Below are 23,442 nucleotides of genomic sequence, written 5' to 3' on the forward strand. Positions count from 1 at the left end.
GATGAAATTAGTATCTGTTACCAGTGAAGAGCAATTTTTTTCCCCCTATTTCCTGAACCAGCCAGAATCTGGGAAAATTAACACTTTGATTTTGACCCAAGGTCAAGCAAATGTTTAAACACAGAGATTCTTTTTATTTTATGAGTTTAATCACCTTATAACAAAAGCAGCAGCAGCCCTGAAGGGGTTAATCCAAGATGCAGAGGTTAAAACCTGGCTTGCTGACAGATCACACAAAAGCCATTTGGTGTGTTATGCTTTCAATGGTTACTTAAAGGATATTACATACAATTAATTCACCATAGTTATTTTACATTATGCTAATTAAATCTCTGAATACTAATTTTAATATAGGTTGGCTTTTTTTTTTTTTTAATGAGCATCAGTTCAGGGTACTTTTATGTTAGAAGGCAGCAATATCATGTTTATTACGTATGTAAATTCTCTTAATTATACTCTAACTAGGTTATCTTACTTATTGCATTTCAATCTCACTAAGTCAGTAGCTCTTTAATTAAGTTGAGAGAGCAAGAGGTGTCTTGTTAATTGTAAATTAAATAGATTTAAATAGACAATAGATTTCAAATGGTAGATTTACTTCTAAGTGCTATCAAAGAGTTGCTGGAAGGCCTGAGCACGACTTGTGCCATCTGCCTCAGTTTATCAGGGAGAAGTCAAACCCTACTTCTTTCGTTCCAGAGAGATTTCAGCACCCAAGCAGGCCATCAGCCTCCCAACAGCTTTTCCATGAAAATTTTAAGATGGAAAAAAATCCACTTCCTATCACTCCAGGACTGTGACAACGTCATGAGCAGTGCAGGAGGCCTCACAGAAAGTGAAGCTCAACTTAGAATGTTAATTTCTTAAATTCTCTGTGGGAGATGTGCAGGTAGTCATCACTGCCATAGACGGCCATAGTTCACTTGCAAACAGCAGACCAGAACACAGCAAATTCACCTCTTTGTCTACAACTTCCATGCTTTAAAAAGAGCATCTCAGTGATGCTCTGAATTATAGATGCCTTGAAAGATGTACATTCTTACGTGCCTATATGATATTGTTGGCATCAGCTGTGAGACCAATGAATCAGATATTTACATGCCTAGAAATAAATTACTGTTAAAAGCCATTACTTCTAATCATTACCACTAATGTCCCACCGTTACCACAAAGATAAGCGGGACTATTATTCTAAACTAGGGCAAAGAGTATGCCATGTATGTGCTTTTACTTCCAAATTAGAAGTCAAATTGATCATCTATGCCATTAGGAGTTATGGCCCATGGAATTTTATCATTCCTATAATGCACTGTGAAAATGCAATAAGGGGATAAACAACGGCAGCTTACAGTAATTCTTTATGAAACACAAAGATATTGAATGTGTCTAGAGTGTATTGATAAACAGATCTATTGTAACAACCAGTGGATATTATCATCGTGCTAGTGTTAATCTTCATACAGCCAATTTTCCTCATGGTACATTTGGGAAGCCGGATGCACAAATACCATTAACCTAAATGGGAAGTGAGGGCAGAGCCATGCCTGGCATAAATCAGAGCACCTTCTCAAAGTCAGCAGGCTTACAGCAACTCACACCGGCTCAGACACGTCTCTTGGCATCTCCTCCCGCAGACTTCACATCTCACCTAACACAGACAGAGGGTAGCTCCGGTGTGAATTGGGAACACCTTCGCCGTTTACTGAATGGCGTTACAAGTAATGAATACGGACGTTAAAATATCACACCTTAAGGTATTTCTAAATGCGTTCACTTGATTTAAAGAAACATTCTGCTTGGAAGGGATGGATAAGCTTAAGAGAAATAATGCTGTTTTTTTCCTATCAAGCTATAAATGAACCCATACATCAGGATGCGCAGAGTGCATAAATTGTTGTGCCTGTAAAGGGCTCATGTGCCCTCTAAAGGAAGATATGGCCAAAAGTAGTCAAGAGCAGACAGACGTTGTGCATAAATCTATTGCTTGACATTGATTGCACAGGGGATTTTCCTCTATCAGCACCAATGGAGATAGGAGGCGGGGAAAATACAGATCAATGTTTTACAAATTATTTTCAAAATAACTGCTGACTCTTCATAGCTCACTGGTGGTTACTAGTGAATGTTGAGCCTGCACCTCTTCGGGTCGTAGAGAATTTCTCTATAGTACTGCAAGGAGAAGCAACCCAGAAACGACTTACTAACATTCCGGGCCACACAAATAAATGGCTGCTTATCATAGCAGGTAAACAAGAGAGAAACAACCTTGAGACCATGTCTTAATTCACCAGTGAATGCAGTATCTCCCCTGTAGATCCTCTCTCTTTATAGACATTTATATACCAGGTAGCACAAAAAAAATTTCAGACTGAGAAATGTCAGTGCCTGGGAGCACCGCTAACAAAGTCCCAAAATGGCGCTGAGCCACGGAACTAATGAAAGCGGAGTTGTTTTTCTCAGACAAATGAATGTATCATGTCCGTGGTTAGAGAAAGCAGCCCTGCCCATGCTTGCCTCTCTTTCCTCCCAATGCTCCTGAAAATCCAGCCTTTGTCCTTCCCCAAAGGATTGCCATGGGCAGGCACTGCTACCACATGAGAATGTACCTGCCTGCGTAGGGATGCTGCACAGCAGAGCTGGGTCATGGCTCAGGAACATGTCCCGCCATTGTTTCAACCTGGACACTTACCACACCTCAATAAGAAGTGATACTGCATTTTCTAGACTTTTTTTTTTTTCCTCCCAGCTACAGTCTTTGAGCTCTGTTTTGGGAAGGATTGTGAAAAGTAAAAGGCGACAGCTCTGTTAGACATGTGATTTTCAAGCTGACAGTTTCCCTTTCATTTTAAGGAGCTGAAAAACATTTCTAGTGTCAGACAGATTGAGTTTTAACAACATGACAAACATACCCATTTGTTGAGCTCAAGTCATCGCTATCTGTCTTCAATTAACATGGAACAAAGTGGCTTGTATCCAGTGTCAGACATTTGTATAAGTAGCACATGCCCTCACAGTTGGAATCAATGTTTGCCATTGATAGATTGGGAAGGATAAATTATGGTATGGCACTAGGTCCACATGATCAGAGGAAGTCAGGTACCTTGTGAAAATCTCACTTCTCTCTCAAAATCCAAAAGTTCTTCTAAGATTTATAGCAAGGAAAGTAATAATGATATTATAAAGGAATACAAAAAAAGGTATTAATATGAATAACCACACAAGCACACGCAAAAAAAAGCAAACCAGCCAGTGTAGAGCACCATAGTGATGTTATTAACAGAGAAATGCCATGGACATTTCTGTCTACGACCTGTTCACAGCAGCCATTCTGATGTGATTTCTCTCCTATTTCCTGATAAAAATTAGTAGCAACTGGTTCTAATTTAAAACCTCCCTACAAGATGAGTTTTCACATAATACGAAAAGAATGACATGAGACCAAGTATATTTGACAAGAAAACAGCTTCCATTGCGAAGATGTTGGGTTACCCACAAAACCAAGCCTGTGCAGAAGCTTGCGGAGCTTCATTCAAACCAAGTGTGCAAAGTGCAAATACAAGAAGAAATAGCATTAACTGTAGTGACAGCATAAATTACAATGATTATTTTAATCATACTATTGGCCTCAAAACAACTGCAGCTTAGATGCCATTTTAGATTAAGGTTTTTATTTGATGGATAAAACTGAAAATGGCCAACTTTTCTGAGGGAGTCAGCAAATCCTGAACTCTTACTTATTTTAAAGTACTTGAGGGTGGCTTAGATAATCAGAAAGAATGCAACAGACCAGTAATCTGTCGCAGCACAGAAGTGACAGATACGTACTCTAAATCCAGATTTTCTGGACAGTTAACTGGTTTTCTGAGCACAGACAATTTGTAGTTAACAAAAACTATCTTCTTTGTACAATAGCAGTGACTACTTAACAGACATTTTAAAATTAAAATCAAATCAAAATGGTGTTTAGCACACACATTTGCCAACTGCTTTATACAGCAAATTGCACCATCTGAATATTTAAACATCCCTCTTTTTCTCGGTGTGCAGAAAACACAGTTTCAGAACAGAACATTTTGAACAGAAACTAGAACTCTCAGCCACCAGTGCTCCAGCTGATGATGGCTCTCCCTTTAGGGCTGTACCTTGCCTACTCCATCCCGCTTCAGTGATCTACCCCAAGGGCCCTGGGGATGAGGTAAAACCCATGCTCAGGGGGTGTATGCCTCCTCCTTGCCATCCAGCAGGCTCATTACGTCAAGGGAATGTTACTACTCTGCAACAGATGCCTATGAGTGGAGTGGCCAGCAGAACAGCCCTACACAGACCTAAATCTTCTGGTGTATATGCTTATTACTGTAGGAACATAACATCGATCAAGGGTCCCACCTGACCCTGCACCTTGTCTCCAATGGTATCCATAAGCAAACACTCAGAACACACGATGAACAGGATGAGTACTGAACAATCTCTTCCAAAGCACACACTGTGTCTCTACCTGCTTTCAGTCAAAGGGATTTCCTGAACCAGTTAATGTTTCTGGTAATTCAGTGGCCTCCAAAGCACTTCTCATCCAATCACTTAGTTGCACCCAAAAGAAATTCTGGACAAAATTCAAGGAAGTGGACACTAGGCAGACAAGCTGAAGCAAAGCTTGTGGTATGTGGTAAAAGCACAAAATGCAAAAATTGGAAAAGTGAGAAGTTTGCCATCAGGGTTCCTTGCAATGTGAAAAGTTGGCTTGTCTTCAGAACTTGGAGTATTTTTAGACCAAAATGAAATGTAGATAGAAACATTATTCCAAGAAGCAAACTGTCAGCAGCATCAAAAGCAACAAAAGAACCAGCTGGAGCTACATAAATGTAACTTTTGATCCCATATAACTATTAAAAACTTCTGACTGGTTATATACATGAGAAACTAAAGGGACACTGACCCAGCACCAACCAGTTCCTTGCTATCCTAGCTTTTCTGATTCTATATGCATTGCAATAGCTAGCGTAAACAATATCATTGCTTTTCTTTCCCTCTTTAACTGCTCTGTCTGAACTTATCCTTTCATCAGAAGTTATTAATAAAAATGTACTAGAAATATACTAGTGAAAAACCTTGTTTCTACCCTATCTTACATACTTCACAGCTCAACTGAACATTTAATCTGAGCCATGGTATCAAGTCATGCTGCATCACCGTATAATAGATTCTTATAAATTGTGTGATTAAAATAAACAAGTCATACATCATGCAGACAGGACAAACTATTCAAGTCAGTTTACCAAAATTACACACCTAATCCCTAATTTGTCTTGTTTTAGTGACTTGGTTTAACATTCAGAGGTGCAGATTATCAGATTGCTCTCCCTGAATTCAGTTGCAGTCCTTACAGCAGAGCGGTTAAGTTACTTGTGGGTAACTCCATTTAAAAAGACATAAGCAATTAATTTTGGATACAAACAAATGAAACTTAGTATTTCCTCTCTGCAGAGGGGAATTCATACACTTTGTGACCTTCATTATCACTCAGTAATTACGTAAAGCTGCTTCTTCCAAAGATATGACCTTTTGAGAAAATCAGAGTTTGAGATTTATGAGAACTTGCTACACAGACTACTTTGTGGTCATCACTGATCCTATTTGAGATACTTGCTTTCCTTTTCTTTTATTGCTCCCATTTGCTGCCTTTCACTATCACAGCCTAGTAGCTGTGATTTCCTATGACCTTGAGGATCTTCAAAATACTATTCCTTGCTTTCAGCATGTGACTGGTAAGCAAGAGAGCAGCCTGGCTCACAACTCAGCCACATGCCTGAAAGACCCCAGAAAAGTCAGCTCCCTGCAACTCCTTCCTGTTGGATGACTGTCATGGGAGCTGCCACTCATGAGGCAGCTAAAAAGCAGCTGGAGATGTGCATTTGTTGGATTTGGGTCAAGGCCAGGATTGCAAGTCAGGGATAGAGAGGGAGGCTGTATGAGTGCCAAGAAGCAGGGGCGCTATTATCCCATGAGAGCAGAACATTCACTACCAGCTTTTGTAACGCCTGTGGGGCTGAATCAAACTGCCTCTTCTTCTTCTGAGATTTGCAACCTATAAATCATGAGTAGGCCAAGTAGCTCATCGTCCTGGGCAACTGTGTTGCCCTGAGCGAACAGGAGGCATGCAGCAAATGAATGCAACACGAAGTCCAGACTCAGGGGTAAGCCAGAGCTCAAATCCTGTTAGTTGGTGCGGTGACAAAAGTTATTGGCAAAGAGCTGCTGTGTTTTTGCACCTCCCTGGTGCTAGTTTGCTCATTAAGTAGAGGACAGAAATAAAAGTTGTTCTTGACTCTGGAGGCAAACGGTGGGGGGAGGAAGGGGATGGATGCTTCCAAGTCCTCCATGAAGCTGACTGCATTACTATGCTTTTATCTTACATTTTGACAGGAAAACAAAAAAGTGCATGACACAAGAAATTACTTTCCTTTAAGAAGCAACTTAAAGATGCTGGTTTTAGTTCCATCTCTTAAAGTTACTTTTTCTCCTTATCTGTGGCATGGATGGCTTCCCACTAGATACAAAAAGGACTCTTCTGCTGCTAACACAAAGCTCCTATTTTAGGATGAGCTTACATAAAAGCTCCTCCATTTGCAAGCCCTCCTTCCCTCCAAGCAGATATCTCCAGTAATTATGCTTCACTTCATCTTTAAAGCCCACCTACCGTCTGCACAAATCAAGATTAGCAAGATGGTTCGTGTGCTCGGGGTAGTGGAGGAATGTGAACAGTAACACACTGGGAATCGAGCAAAGCCTTGATGAGAAAAGCTAACCATTCAGGATTTATATGCAGCAGTTGAGTCCAGGCAGGGATTGGTCAGAAATAGCCCCACTGTATGACTCAGGTGGATAACAGGAACAGGCAGCTTCACAGGGAACAGCAGACACATGGGAAAGATGTTTTGCTAGAGGCTGACCTCTAGGTAAGTAAAGCTAATAAAAAAAGACACCCTTTTAGAGAGCAACAATCTGATTTCTACTTTCACCAAATCATGATCTCCTATGCAACAAAGAGAGTGCAAGAGACTGGACTGCTGGCACCACTGTGCCAACTTACAGCTCCACCACAGGTAAGGGAAGCCCACACTCATCCACTTCAACTGGATGGCATGAATTCTTGTTTCACCAGTTCACATGCTGCTCATAGCATTTTCACTTGAGCATCAGCATGACAGTCAAAAATCAGCGGCATGTTTTGCAAAGATAGGACAGTGCACCTGGGTGCTCTCTCCCTATAGTCAGAGCAGTCGGGGTGCATTTTGTATTGTATGGAATAACACAAGAAAGCAGCACTACATCGGTGTAAACAAGGATACAGGCAAGGCCAGAGAATAATTGTGCTACAATGCACTTGTCTAAATATGAGAACAAAATGTTTCAATTACAAGTGTAACACCTGGCACTTAAACCAGATCCAGGCAAAACAAAAGCAAAGAAACAAACAAAAAAATCAATCAGATAAATTAAGGCAAACTAACCATGCAAAATGCATTAACTTGTAGGAATTCATTTTACAGTTTTTATGGTTATGAGTAGACTTTAAGAAAGGCCAGCTTAGACTCTTCAGCACAGCACACAAAATAAATAGCACTCAATCAAGTACAAAAGGCATCCATAAAATTTCATTAGTAGTACTTAAATCTAACAGCAGACTGAGAGACTCACAGTTTAGGGCTACTGTGACACTTAGAAATTAACTCCTCATTTCATCTCTATCCCAGACAGGAGAGCTCATCCAGCAGTTCCCTCATTTTGCCTTAAAACTTGCACGTACATAGCCCAGCTATTTTCAAAGTAATAATTTGTCTGCATTTAAAGATTTGAAGTCCATAAAGATCCACTGCATCCTCTGGAAAACTGTTCCAATGACTAATGTATGCCTATAAAAAAAATAAAAATGCAAGAAAAGCATACCTTGTCTTCATGTTGAACTCCTCTAAATTCAGCTTGTAGCTTGTAGCCTTTGTTATAGAGTTTCTGAAAACTGAAAGAAAAAAAAAAGAAAAACAACAGAAACTATTAGTATCTGGTAGCTCCTTCTCCAATGAAGTGAATATGAAGTATGTACACCTCAGGATCACGTCTTTTAGCTTTCTCTTGAGTGGGTTCAATCCCCAGAACTTGCTGAGCATCTCACCAAAGGCAATTTATGAAGAGCCTTACTGACTTTTGCCAAGAATAGGACTTTTCATTAAGAATGACCAGAAACCAACTACTTTCTTTCTCCACCAAGAGTAATGGCCTGTCTTAAAGTTTTGTATCCGCTTAAAAAAATAACAGGTCAAAGGAGGATTTGGAAAAGGGATTTTTCTGGAGAAGAGCCCAGGCCAGTGTCCTAGGGTAGAAGACAAGGCTTGAGGAAGAGATAAAACAAGAGAAAACTAAAAAAGTGACAGTGTAGATAAGAAAAAGAGAGGCACACTAAATCTAGGAAACTTTTTTTGGTACCCACAGTCAGGCAGTCTGAACTACACACACCCCAAAAGCAGGGCTGTTGATTGCTCTGGAAGGTAACGGGGGTCACAGGTTTTCATTTTATCTGACACCCACCCTCCTCCAGAGGAACCTTTGCTGTAAACATTGCATCAAACCAATACATTTCAGCAAAAAAAGTTGTTTTGACAAATCACTACTTTGCGGTGAAAGAAAAATTCTCAAAAGGCTCCTATCCAAGCACAATTAGCAAAAGCCAGCTACTCAGTTTTTAAAAAAGTTTGATATCACACTTTTTTTGTTCCAACCAAACCTGGCAAAAACATTCCTTTACATAAATTAGCACAAAATCCACATTTGCCAAGGCAAAAATATTCCGTTATTTTTAAAAGGAGGATGAAGAAAATACGGTAAAATTATTAAATTATTTATTGCCAAAATAATGCTGTTTTCTTGGGTTGTCTGAGGGGCATGGCTCATCAACTGATGGAGAAGATGTTATGTGGTTTTCCAGTGATCATCACAAAGCTAACAGAACACTATGCAATGTCCGAAAAAGAAAGACAAAACCAAACAGCCTGAAGAATTAAGCATCTCTGTGCTTTCCAGTCTGCAGTAATCTGTTTTGCAGGCTTTAATGGGTGGGCGGTGATGCCTGCAAGTATTATCAAAGCCCTCAGGGGTGGTGCAGGATGCCACATATTTAGGTGCCCAGTTGTGAATTTGGGAGCTTTATAATACTCACCTCTTCTGCAAACTCCAGTCTCAAAATCCACATCACGTTCCGGAATCCTGCAAGAAACAAAAACAAAACAGCACATTTACTTGATGAGCACCTCTACCATCACTAAGCTTGATGTTTCTGCACAACATTGTTTTGCACCCAGTCCTCCTTCATCTACACCTTTTGTGCTCTCAGCCTTACATCTTAACCAAATTACATTTCCTATTCCCAGTAAATATTATCAATCCAATTGCAATTTTTCTGTGCTCACATGACCTGATGATTTCCTAAACATAAAGAAGCCAAGTACTAGGATCAATCCTTATGAAATATTGCCTGCTTTGAAATCCCTATCACTGTATCCCAGATTCACCTTCTGAAACTTTCTTCTCACGCCCACACTGGAATAAGCAAGCCACTAACTAAGACACATTCAAACTGTGCTGCTTCCTGTGCACTCATTTTCTGCAGGATGGATTTTCAAAACTTTTCTCCACATTAGAAGCCTATTATCACTTCTGGACATGACCCCGCATCACTGGACTTCAGTTTCCAACAGAACAAGTCAGAGAGACAGTATGTGATCATTTAAAAATGCTCACAGTGGCCAAACTCAATTTGCAAAAGCAGGGAAGAAAATTAAGTCACATTAATTTTTACTGACATGAGCTAATTTATGGAGATTTAAAATCATGAATGTGAAAAAGGATAAAAGAATGCAGAATTAAATTGAAGTTTTGCTGTAGCTGAGTAGTGAACAGAAAGTTGTGGTTACTGGGCTCTGTTTTAATTTAAGTCCTTTATAGGATTGCAGGCCTACCTTTGGCAAGATACCTTCTGCTCCCCATTACTGTGCAATAGTCATAAATCCTATCTTCCACTAACTCCTCTCAGACCAAAAATTCCCCAGAGTAGTAGTCATGCCAGTATGATTGTACAGCACCAAATATAATAGTATCTTGTCCACTTTAGACAACAGTGGAACATAATTATAAACAACAGTGAAAACCCAGTGTGATGTTCCACAACTCCTCCCAAAAGCATCATCAAATGCAAAGATCTCAGGCCTACTCAGAAAAGCTTTAATTTTCAGCACAGAGCACTCCTCAAGGCCAACAAATACATGCCGACTTAGAAGTCTGCATCCTTGTGAACCTTGCCAATGATGGCCATGCTGGCAGCAAGAAAGAACTTGTTCCCCTACTTGGGGAGCAGAGCCCAGTATGGTGCAAAGACACCTTGGTCTTTCTCAGGGAAATCCTTTTTTCTTCCCCAAAGCATGTATCCTCTATCTCAGTGAATGGTCCTCTATGGTCTCAGTGAATATAAGTCCTTCCAGACCCAAGAAGGAAATGAGCATGAATTAACTGATCCTCACCTATGGACTTCAAGTGCCAAAGAGCAAGAAGGATATCATCCAGTAGCAGATGGAAAACAAGAGATTTGTTTCTGAGCTTGGGAACCCTTTTATTTTTTACGCAAATCTCATGAGATCACTGTGCTAACAGAAAGGATTTTTATTAGATCTAGTAAGTCACAGTAGTGTCATAAGAGTGAAAAATATTAATCGACAGAGTATGAAAGTAAGGAAGAAGGGTGAATTGGAAGCAATTACAAAATGTTAATTTGTCAGCAAAGGAACAACTTTTTAAGGGAATAACAATATAAGGGTGACAAACACAAAAAGAATAAGAACCATAGCACGAGCTTACCAAAGAGAGATCATACAAGAATTAGTTGGCAGCTTTCTCTAAAAAGTCATTTTTTAGATAAAGGGCATTCAGGAATGGAGTCTATTCAAACTTCAATAAAACACTGGTTGTAACGCCACAAGGGAAATACACAAAATTCAGCAAATGAGGACTACCAGAGGGACTGAAAGCAGCTAAGAAATGAACTAAGACAGAAGGCAACAGATTCCACTGGAGACAGATGAACCAGTACGGAAGGTAAAAACAAACAGACAGGAGAGGGGGACAGGTACGAACTAGGGCTACATGAATGACAAAGCTTGTGGCCAGCTCAGTTTAGGAGAAGAAACTAACTTCCTATGTTATATGTAGCAAAAACAGAAATTGAGTGTCCACGACTTCTCCTCAGCTCACAGAAAATTCCAAAGATGGTTTTTCAAATATGTGTTAACTTAAAGATTGCTGGCTCTGTCTCCATTATACGTAAGTTAAGTCAGAAAGCGGGATGGCTTCTAACAGGAAAGATGCTGACTTCTAGCAGACTCCTGTAGTAGAGATAAATAGGGATATAATAAATGCAGATTGGGAAAGCAACGATTGCACCTGTCTTCTCCATTGCAGTATGTCATTTCTCTTAAACCGTGGAACAAGAAGCAATGCCTCTGATTTCTGAAATACAGTCCAGTCGTGACATGACTTTCTCCTAACACATTTAAACACAGATATTATCAATTGTTTTAAACTTGTGCTCCCGCTGATAGAGAAAGCCTTTCAGTTGTAATTACATATGGATATTTAAGCCAAGAGAAGAAACATATCAGCATAAAGACACTCCGTTTTCTGTACAAACATGTACAGTTAAGGCTGAGGCAAACTGCACCAGCAGTTATTCACACAACTGCTCAAATCTGAGGGGGAAAACCTCTCATGAAGCCATTGCTCCCCCACTGATCCCTCAGTCCTGAGCTACTCTGCAAGCCCTGCAAAACTCTGCCCAACGGTGAGCATGAAAACAAGACTGATAGCTCTACTGGGAACTGGAAAACAGAAAACTCAATAAGGATATTAGTCTGATGGAACAATATGATCTCTACCCCTTGCTAATCTTTCCAGGTTTCATGGGCCACAGAGCAATTGGCTCTCGTTTTCCTCCAACAGATAAGACGCTTATCAATGCCTGTCCCTTTGCAGGCATTTCCACTATGCTATAGGCACCTGCTTTTAGTATATTTTTTTTTTTCTTTCAAAGATACTCGTATACATCCAGTTGAACTTTCAGCAAATGTTCTTAGCTTCAAAATCTATCTTCATAAAGGGCATTTACACCCAAAAACATTCTACTTTTTTTTCAAATACAGTAACCAGTTTAACAAAAGATGTGCTTAGCTGCCAGCACATTTTGACCATCAGACAGTATTGCCAACAAGATTTCAGGCTGCAGAAGGTTATCTCTAGAGGCATGCAAGTTGAAGAAGCTGCATGGTTATCCAGACAAAGATCCAGAATATGGCTGGAATTCCCTCATATACACACACAACCACTCAGAGGAAAAGCTTTGAAGTTCCAGTTACCAGATTTTCAGTAGTTCAGACAGGCTTTCACAGTAAAAAGTGGTTTTTTCCCCATTGCAGAGAATGTGAACTCCTCTAACGCTGTACACAGACACAGAATTTAAGATAAGCCAAAAAGAACTGAGGCAGTCAACAAGAAAAAAATCTAGTGTTTTGAACTTCATCTCTTAGGAAAGGTTTGGGCTACTTTCAAACTTGCAGTAGTAAAACAGTGCAATAATCCTCCTTGGATGTATAAGGCACAGCAGAAACTTCAGATGTCAGCACTCATTTCCTGCTTCATTGCATAGGCGTTGCTTCATTTCTTCCCATTTATGAAATCTTCCCCCATACATTTTGATGGTTTCCTCATGAACAAATCTTCAGAGAAGTTGGTAAAAACGTTCTGACTCAAAAAGTCATCCTCAGGAAATGTGAAGTTTTAAAGAAAATAAATAAATAAATTTCCATCCAAGAAAATGTCACTTTTGACAGGATCACAGCTATTTCTATTAACTCAAAATACTCCTAAATAAATTCTAAGGACTTTCTGCTTTCAAAAGACTGAAGAATAGAAAATTGGGTTGCTTGCCTTTTATATGTTTGTATCTGGACAGAATCAAGGAAGGCCAAGAGGAGAAGGGAAAGCACTGACTGACTCCCCTCCCCCTCTCACAATGGGTTTCATGCAAATCTTGACAGAAGCTAGAGGAAGAAAATTAATTATTGGTAACTTGTAACACTGAAATTTCCACTATTAACTACTACGAAGGTACAGAATTAAATGCATCCTACTTACTATGCTATCCATTTTCAAAAAATGGGTAAGTATTGGTAAGTCATGTAAAAAGGTAAGCAACAAAGCAAAGACACATACAAATGTTTATATATTTCATTAACAGCACAGAAAAAATTGGAGTGTGAGCTTCTCTACAATGAAAGGACACAGAAGATAACAAGAAGGGGATGCCTGGGTAGAGGGGAAACGCCACTTCCTCCATTTCTCCTTTCCTGTCTGCAAACACACTTAGCAAGCAGCTGTGACGCACCTAAGAGTACAATGGAAGACATAAATGCTGAATTCCAACAGAATTGTTGCACCCCGGGCTAATTCAAAACACATGCACGCTTTGTGGCTCATGACAATGTATGACATTGCCATACACAGGGCAGAGATACTGCTGGTGCTGATTCTTGAGGATGGCCAGCAGAAACTGGCTTTTCTTCATGGCACAACTTGGGATTTTGTGACATGCTGTTCCTGAGTATGCTGTTTCACCACACTAGAATGGCTCAGCCATGTTCAACCTTGATCAATACTAAGAGGGACTTACTACCTGCCTCAGTGTCTTCCACCAGCGCTGCTGCCAAGCCAATACTTTGTGCTCTTTTCCCCCTTCTTCAGAGAAAATTCCTACTTCTTCAAGTGCTTGCTAAGTACTAAAGGAAAACTCAATTGGTCTGAGAATAGAAGGCAAGATAGTATTTGTCCAATGAGGATACTGTTTGAAATTCTCATTTTTGAAAGAGCTCAGCTGCTCTGCACAGTAAGAACTGCAGGGAGCTGAGTCCTCTTGGAAATTTTGCTCCTAATGCTACAGAAATAAACAAACCAAATCCCTGCATATTTTGTGTGCTTTATTTTTATTACTGATTTCATGGGAAATGCATTTAGACCAGATTGGATCTTTTTGTTTTCAATTCCGCCACTTTCTCTTATTATCTAATGGTCTGTGGCACCAGCAGGAATTTTTCCCCTGATGGCTAAATGAGTTGGATGGAGCTTTCTATTTTCAGCTCTCTCTCCTACTATCATCCCAGGGAAACATAGAGTCCTGCATTCTCATTTAAGTCAGGCATAGAAACAAGGGTGTTATCATGGAAAAGAACAGATTTGATCCTCCTGTTTTCTGCCACCTGCACACTCTGGTAGATCCCCATCCCTTTGCCTGCTGAAGGTAGTCGGCTACCTCTGGCTGGTCTCAGTGAATTGACAAGAGAAAGTCAGGAAAAGACCTCAAGGCAACTACCAAACCCTCCTTCCACTTAGTTTAACTACTGTGGCCCCCTGCAGGTGGAGTAGGTCTTCACTGACACTTTCATTTCCTTCCCACTCCAAATCACTCTTAAGAGTTAAACTTTCTCTGCCAAAGTACAAATTAACATGCTGAAAGGACTGACTCTGATGGGATGGAAACGGCAGGTTTATCTTCTAAGCCCCAAATGCTATTCCCCAACACATATTTGCAAACTGGCAGTTGCGTAAGAGCAAAAGATGCCTTGAGAAGCGCGCGTGCGATAATCACAGTGTAATCACTGCTGATGAAACTTGATGTTCCTTCCATAATCGCTGTAATTTTAAGTGGATTGAGTGCCATTTAAGTGACAAGAGTGTTATGATGGATGAAATATATGCTTCCAAAGTTATATCAGCCTCTTTGACATTCATGGAATGGAATGCTTAGTGGCATTTCATGTTTGTAAATCTTTAGAAATAAGTTAAATATGTTAATTACCACTGGAAAAATCTCTCAAGCTGAAGTACTCAATGACTATATCACAGTTGTTGCTAGTGCTATCTTCTCTTCTTCCTAGACACTGAGCAAGCATGACATCTCAGATCAGTGATCAGGATTTGCATTTGTTTGGATGATAGTTCTTCCAGGTAAGCCAGTAAGCTGACAACCAGCTCACACAGGCTGCTCTTTCCCTTGCCCACATTTTGAGCATCCTGAGCTGTGGACTCAAACTATTGCACATCTCCCCTTGCTGCATCAGCTCGTCTGGGACTAGGATCTGGGACCAGGATCAGTAAGATGGCTGTGCTACTTCAATTCACACGCCAAAAAACAGGATCAAGAATGGCGAGATGTTGAGCATCATCTGATGGCAGCCTGTGACGTGCTGGAGTCAAAACAGGTGGCAGTTTGAGGCTAGTGTTACTGATGACATCATGTACTCTCAGATTTGAGGTATATTTTCCTGCATAAAACCAAAAATGAAGATAAACCATCCATGAGCCAACCTATGAGGAACAGCTTCCCATTTCTGCCCTGCTTCTCCAGCAGACCCTAAACAACACATTTACACTCCAAAAGAGTTTCCTGCCTAGAAATGGAAAATCGTGCAATAGCAACTCTGAGCCAGGAACAAAAGTCACCAAAACAGGGCAAGCATTAAGAGTATTCATTTTGGGCACCTTGGCAACAATTTCAAAAATTATCCATGTGAGATTCATTCAATTTTCCATGTGAGAATTGCAAGCAGTGAACAACAGGTTAAGATCATTGACTTCTTTAAAACTTAAAGTCTTGTCTGAAAGTGATAGGATATTACATAAGCATTTTTAGAACAGGCAAAAATATCAAAATGAAGTAGAACATTGTGTAGATTAAATCTTCACAGACCCTCATTGATTATTTTCTCTCCCCCCACAGTCAGCTTCTGCAGAAAGCAAAACTTCATTTTACAAAACTGGTACCCCCAATTTCTTCTTTTCAAGTAAAGTAAAAAAAATAAAAAAAGAGCTAAGAGGGCACTAGCCTGAGAGTACAGAATGTCTGACTGGCTTATCAACATAATTCAACTCTTCATATTAAGAAATTATCCTCAGCAATATGAGACAGGACTGCCCACCCCCTAGCAGGGTAAGGGAGCCAGGACACAAGACTCTAATCCATTTCAAAGCAGCAGATCAGGCACTGACCAGAAACACAGCACAAAGCCAGCCCATCATTACTGCACAAAGTGACTGAAACTCATGAAACGAACATTAATAAGTTATTAATAAGCACTTATTATTTGTTCCCTTGTCGTAACTGTCAGCAGTTGTTAATTGCAAATTACAAGCTGTGATTCTGATTTTTGTGACTCAAGCTGGAGCACTCACTTGCCAGCAGCCTCATTAAATGCAGGCATGCTCCAGGCAGGCAGCAGAGCCCAGGCACAAGGCATGAGCTGGAAACAAGGCCTCTGATACAGGACAGTGACTGAAGGGGATCCCGTTTTTCATTGCCAAACCATGTGCTTCACTTTAAACATGAGCCCATTCTTAATTTTAAGCATACGCTCAAGTGCTATGATGAATGAAAGCCTAAAATCCCATACTGAAAACTCTTAAGTGTGTTACATTAAAGCAGCTTCATTGATACTGAAAGGATTTTTGTAACCTGAAGTAAACTGCTCATGAGGATATTTGCCGGATTGGATCCTACCCAATTCCAGGCCAATGACAGATCTGCAATGTTGATACTGCTTTTGGAATATTTTTCTTGTAGGCTGAATGCATTTCCATCTGATATAGACTACATTTTACGAGCAAAGTATTGGCCTCTTTGATATGAAGGAAAACCCTCTGGGCTGTATCATTCTCCTTAATAAAATAAACTAAGATAGAAGTGAGATGGAAACCTGGAATCAGTAAAGTGACCGAGCTGCACCATAAAAGCTATTTACAGCCTTGAAATAATCTGATCAACGTGCAAGTCAGAAAGTTCTGCAGTTAAAGGCACAGATCTTAGAACCAGCTCCACACCAGTCAGAGAGGAATTCCTAAATGAGCTTCATTTCCATCAGAGGATACTGCAGGATTTTGGTACTGTGCCCCCACAGCCTCTAGTGCTTGGCTGCTGAGCACTTCTGAAGACTCAAAGTAGCCCAAATCGGCAGGCTGCAGACATTCTCCCCTACAAAAGCACCCCTCCATTCTTTAGGTATAGTACTGACTTACGCAACAGGCAGGCATCCAGATATATTTGGCTGTGTTGGGGCTAATAGGAAAGAAAAACATTCCTGCTGAAGGTTGTCACTGCTAATGCAATCCTATCTTCGTTTATGCCCCTAACCAAAATGTATGGGCTTCCTAAGCAGCCGCTCCATTCAGCAAGCAACACACCATCAGCTCAAAAATGGATTTAATAACATTAACAGGAATACCAGCTGAATAACCAGTCCTTTTATTATTATTATTTGAACACAGACTCCAGACGCCAACATATTTCCAAGACAGCAGTGAAGAAATTGTTAATGCATCTTGTATTGCCTAGTAGATGCACTAAAAGTCATAAAAGTATTTACAAGATGGAGGGGTTCATATAATTGACTGTCATCCCAGGAACACCTTAACTTACCCCAAAATTGCTCATTCCCAGCATCTGACTAGACCTATTGGTCCCAGTGAAGTACCTCAAAAAGCTTAACTACAACTACATAACACAAAGGATTACCAGACCTGCTCTTCTCAAGAAAAGTGATTTTGTGAGATGGTAGAAAGCACAGCTTATGTGGCACAGGAGCTATATAACAAAAAAAAAAAAAAAAAAAAATTCACAAGGATTTATCATAACTGCTGAAATCAGTGGGGACTTTGCCACTGAGAATAAGAGGGATAATATTTCAGCCTGTGTTCTCAGACATTGATCTGAACAGGCTAAAGTTTCAACATATCATTTTGCTGTTTGTAAAAAGGCAGAAAAGAACCCAAGCCATTCCATTTTCATGAAGATAGCTCTCCAAGACAATTTTCTAACTTCAAAGATTTTTGATTTTAATCTATTTCAGAAGCTAATGGCTTCATTTGACATTGTCCAAAAACTAATAAAGAGGTCTCAGTGATAGACCCTTAAGGTTATTTAAATACTGCAGCACAGTTTCTCCTCCCTACCTGTACTTGGTTCCAGAAATAGGATCAAGCACTCAAAACTAAGCAAAAAGATGATGGAAAAATATTTTTCACCAAAAATAATCCACAGAAAATGAATACTTAAAGAAAATAAGAATTTGAGGAAGATTAAAATGTTGGTGGCTTCCAACTCAGGATAGTCTGTGATTCTATGAAAATTAAAGGTGCTCAGCTATTCACTTTTTAAGTTTCACACAGTAGCTTGCATTGTCTCAGCCAACACACAGTTGTTAAGAGCTTGCACCATCTGTGCAGGAATCACAACTACTGCTAGCTGGGCTTTCTGCACTGCTCCCAAATAGCATCACCCATGTTATTTCGGTAGAAAAAGACCAACTGTGCTGAATTAATCATAAAATGACATGAATAGTTGGGCCAGCAGCTGATGAGAGTTTTAAGAAGAAAACTGATTAGAAATGCAGAGGAAGGAAAAACTGAATAGTTTATACCCTTTTCCAGTTTGAAGAAGAGAGAAGCCATCACTTAGTTCTGTCACAGAACTGTTCTGTCCAGGTACGTCTTCCCTGGAATACGTGAACTGGGGAAAGGAGGCCTTTTGAGAAAATCAAATGGATATGAATCTGAAACCTGTAATAAGGAAATAACAAAGGAATGCCCATCTATTGTCCTTGTGTTCTTGTGACTACCTGGACAACATTGATAACGTACCATGTAGTAAGGTGTCATCTTTGTTTAACGTGAAAATAAGTTCTGCCAAACACCTTTTTTTTTTCCCCACTCCAGTCTGATTTATAACTCTTGAAGATTGCCATTAGGATAACAAAGTGGGGGAGAAAACCTGCAATTGTCCCAGTAAAATTCACCACAGCATCGTAAGGCACAAATTCCCAGGTGAGAAGCTTTCCAATGAATCAGCTGAAGTGCCTGACTGTAGCAAGTTGTTCTCACTACAAGCAGAAGGAAGAAGCTCACTAGGATAAGAGGAACAGTGGCAGAAATACAAGTAAGGCTACGTCCTGTGCGATTACTGCAGAGCCATTCAACACAGCACTGTGTGACTGCGCTGAAGTCAGGAAATCAACTATTAGGACTGGAAACCTCAGGCTTTAACTTTGCACCAAACCATAAACAATTCCCATTCAAATCTAGCTGTCAAATTAGGAATTTGTAGGAAAATGTTTAAAGCAAACTACTGGATATACTTGCACTCAGTTTGTGCATGTTAAAACAGACCCCTAATCCACATGCACAGACCTGCCCCACACACATTAGCGCCACTTGAAGTTTGCTAAGGATTTACCAGCTTGTCTCATGAGTGAGGCTGGCATTCGCTCACTCCAGCTGGCAAAGAAACCTGCAGCTTCACTTGGTGAAAAACACCGCGCTTCCGAAATGCGCTCTTACAGCATGAAAAAAGAGCCATTTTGAAAGCTTTTGCTACAGGTTGCAAGGCAGAGCCTCCTGGGCTGGCAGCAGCCTCTTAATTAATCATTCTAAGGAAATACTGGCAGAAGTCCTGTTCTGCCTGGCCTGCCCCTGGAGGTTTTGACCTGGAAATGGAAAAAAATCTGAATTTCCCCACCCTCGCCTCCCCATGAAGTCAGGTGCACTCAGAACAACCAAGCCTTGTTTGAAATGTATTTCAAAAAACCTGTGCACAAACTACGCACACACACAGCATTCTGCCTCCAAATCACGCACAAGAGTTTTCAGTGCTTTGGTGCTGACATGAGGGCTGAATCCTGCAAAATCAAGTAGGGAGAGAGGAAGACTGAGGGAGGGGTGGCACGTAAAGAAAACAGCTTCTGAGCAGAAAACCAAAAATCCAGCCCAAGTGTGCTAAGAGCCTCCTGTGTCAGAAGTACTTTCTGGAAGTAGTAGAGCCTTAAAACATCATACGCATCTTAATTTTGTGATTAAAAGCTTTCCTAAAATCAGCCATCATTGCCTCTATCAAAACACTTTTTCAAAGGAGGATTTTCTCTTGGATTTCCTAAACTATTTACAAAAGAAAAGAAAAGATCCATTTTTCAAACTTGGATTGAGCGTTTTCTGTTTCAAGATAAAACCAGACTAAGGCATCCATTTATATACACAACCATATAACTGCTCTCTGGAATTCAGTTTAATTTCTGCCCTTGCTTTTAATAACTCTTTAGATTGCAGAAGTAGTTTCTCATTTCAGCTGTGCCTCCCTTTAGCGTGCCATTATTTCCTCTAGGCCAAAAGACTGTTTTGTTTTTAATATACTTCTACTTTTTGACTGCCTTTCTGGGCCTTGGGCTTTGACAAAATTCGCCTGTGATTAACAATAAGCTGTTCACTTGCTCTCCACCCTTGGACTTGAAGCTCAGATTTTTTTTTTTTATTTCTGGTCTTCACTGCATTGGCTTTTATTTTAAGCAAGTCATCCAACTCTGCTCTGAATGCTACAATGCTTTACAAACCTAGGAAGCAGTTTATTTATTTTTCACCTTGAGGTATATACTTCACCCTTTGAGATTATTAAGCATGGTGGCTATTGCATTTTTGGCTACTGTTCAGATGATGCACTATTCAACAAACTCATAAGATTTTTCCAAAGCAACCTGAAATCACATCAGCCAGCTCTCACAGCCTCCAGCACTCCTTGTGAAAACCAGCAATCCTGACCCCTGCCACACACTTTTATTGGTCTTTACAAAAGCAGATCACTATCACTAGCCTTGTAATTTCAGAAAGAAAAAAGAATCCAAAGGAATTGATGTACAAGCCAAAAGACTGGAGCCATGGGCATCTCCCAGAGCACTCTGCTCCCTGAGTAGAGCTTTGGCTGCAACAGAAGAGTCAACACAGGGGGATGAGGAGAGCCTCCCGGAAATAAATGGATTTACCCATTCTCAGGAGAAGTGGGCAGCTCAGAACAAATCTTGGTCCCATTTCCCGCTTTCTCAGGCCCCACCTGGTTCTTTTAGCGGAGGGCAGACAAGAGGAAGCCTTCCTCTCACATCCTCAGGGCCTCCCTGCAAGCAGGGCAGAAAAATCCCACGCCATCCCATCTCAAGAGCAGTGAACATTTAGATTGTTAAGATCTATATCTTTGCTTAAGACATGATTTGGGGGAAAGCATATGCTCTCTCTGAACTTTCCACCTTTATGGCACATGCTGCAGAGCTGCTGCTCATCGTGCTCCTTGGCTGAGCAGAGCTCAGCTTTCAATAAAGCCATCTGACTCCACGTGACATCCAGTACAAACCTCTTTTTCCTCCTTTTTTTTCCTCTCCCCTTTCTCCTTTGCCCATAAATCAAAGAAGAAAGGATCAAATGGACAAAACAACAAAGTGGTAAAGTGCTCACTTCAGGGTTGTAGCCAATCTAATTAATTTTTCATTTAGGTCTGATGTATTAGAGGCCAATCAATCAGGGATTATGTTTACAGAGATGTAGAAAGAGAGGAGACCAAGTCCTCATTTGTTGTCTGGGCTGTCCAAATTAGTCAGTTAAACGATCCCAGGGGAGATCATAAAGGATATGAATAGGTTCTTGTAAGTACCTTTCTTTTAATTACAGACCAAACAGTCAACACTTCCTGCAGTCCTTGACTTCCTGCCTGAAGGGCAGACCCAGCTTCTTGGAAGACAAGTGGACTGTGGGGACTCAACCTGCCCACCTCTGGAACAGTGCAGTCGCTTTGTCTTCAGAGTACCTCCTCAGGCTTAGGCTGTGCATCCAGCGGGGACTGGCATCTGGCAAGTGCCCCTGCCAGCAGGCCCCAGTCCTCTTTAATTCTTGGAGAGAACAAGAAGGGATGTAACTGCAACCAGACCTCATCTGCAGGACCACCTCTACTTCCAAAAGGGCACAGAGGGGTTTCTAAGAGAATCAGAATCAAATTTGACCATATATTATTCTCGTTTTTTAATTCAAAGCTCTTCTGGGGGTAATTTAATTGACTGTGTCCACAATAGCCATGCCAATGCTTTACTATTTCAGTTCCCACTGCTTGACTTTTAAGTTACAGTATCAGTGCAAGCCATTGGGGCTTATTCCCCCCAAAGTGCAGTACTTATGCAAGGCACTAGTTTTGTCTCTTATAATTACCTAGGCTACAGAGGCAGCGTATGGCTCTTACAATATTAATGGTCCTTAATAGCAATGAGTCGATACACTGACAACTAAGTAGACAGATGGCTTCAAATGACCTGATAAACACAGGAGGAAGACAAGGGGAAGCTAGAGAGTCACTTGGTTATTCTGACGTGACCTTTTCCTACAGTCATTTCACATGGTGAGTTCCTAAGGACCTTTTCAGACCTGAGATGATCAGCATTGAAAAGTTGCTTTCTGTGTTCAAAGCCAAGTTGCTCAGGTGTGGGCAATACACAGCACGTCCAAAGGCCTTGCTCCTGCTGAAATGCAGACCTACACCCAAGACACCTTTGCTGCACAACAGATGCAAGCCACAATAACTGTAGCTGTAATTATTCAGGACAGAAGCAGCCCTCATTGCTGCAAGTATTTCAAACTCTTCAGATCTTTGTGACTTTGAAAATTCAGCAATTTACTCCGTAAAATATCAAATTAACAAAAAACTCAGAACATTAAGGCAGCTTTGACTCAGAATGTCACTCCTTAAGCTTTCTCTTCACCTGCTACTGCAACATGCTTGCTTGGAACACAGTATGTTTCCATTTTTATAAGTTTATGGAGTGCTATCATTTTGTGCATGAGCTGTACTTGGTTTCTCAGGGAATTGAGGGCACAAGGAGCAATAAATAACACAGAAATAGAGAGGAGATTGGGCTTTTTTTTTCATATATGATGGATTTTTATATATGAGAACAGAGCTTGAGAGTGCTCAGATTTGGCTTTTATTACAAGCTCTCTGACTAGCCACCCTAAAAACACAAAAAGCAGACAGCAATAGCCTCAAATAGCTGCATCCTGATGCCATCCATAACCTGCACTAATATACTTCAGACATACTGGCACCCAATGCCATCCTGTCCCAGCCTTGTCAGACTGAAACCCTCTGTTCTCCTGCAAGACAGAGTCCAATCTGAATCGGTTCAAGCTGATGCAGAGTAGCTTTTCTATTGATCGGAGTCTAAAGAGACTTACAGAAAGGTCTGGATGCCTAATTGGTCCAAGAACTGGGGAAAATAAGAAAACTTGTGAGATTTTCTCAAATTATAAATCAAATCAGCTTTTCCAAAAAAGAGACTACTTGTAAAGCATTATTTACAGTCTTTAAGAACATGGTCAAATACAATTACTGAAGTTTACCTGCCTTGAAATCCAATGTCTATGGACAGACCCAAACCACAGAGCTCTCAACACCAAGACTGACAAAACTTGAACAAACCATGTAAGAACCGCCATACTCACATACTG

At 40.5% G+C, this 23,442-nt stretch overlaps 1 protein-coding gene across 2 annotated transcripts in view; it reads right to left on the reverse strand.

Moving 5' to 3' along the window:
• LOC116231198 (uncharacterized) overlaps positions 1 to 23,442 on the reverse strand; it is a 166,777-nt gene that overhangs the window by 35,790 nt on the left and 107,545 nt on the right. For both annotated transcript variants that reach the window (XM_090139128.1, XM_090139129.1), the window contains 2 exons: positions 9,209 to 9,255; positions 7,945 to 8,014 (listed from right to left, as the gene is read on the reverse strand). In XM_090139128.1, coding sequence (XP_089995254.1) covers positions 7,945 to 8,014; positions 9,209 to 9,255 — 117 coding nt within the window. The remainder of the gene's footprint in view (positions 1 to 7,944; positions 8,015 to 9,208; positions 9,256 to 23,442) is intronic.

The sequence above is a fragment of the Phasianus colchicus genome, chromosome 4 (genome assembly GCF_987193195.1).
Source record: "Phasianus colchicus chromosome 4, bPhaCol1.hap1.1, whole genome shotgun sequence".
In the NCBI taxonomy this organism is placed as follows: Eukaryota; Metazoa; Chordata; class Aves; order Galliformes; family Phasianidae; genus Phasianus; species Phasianus colchicus.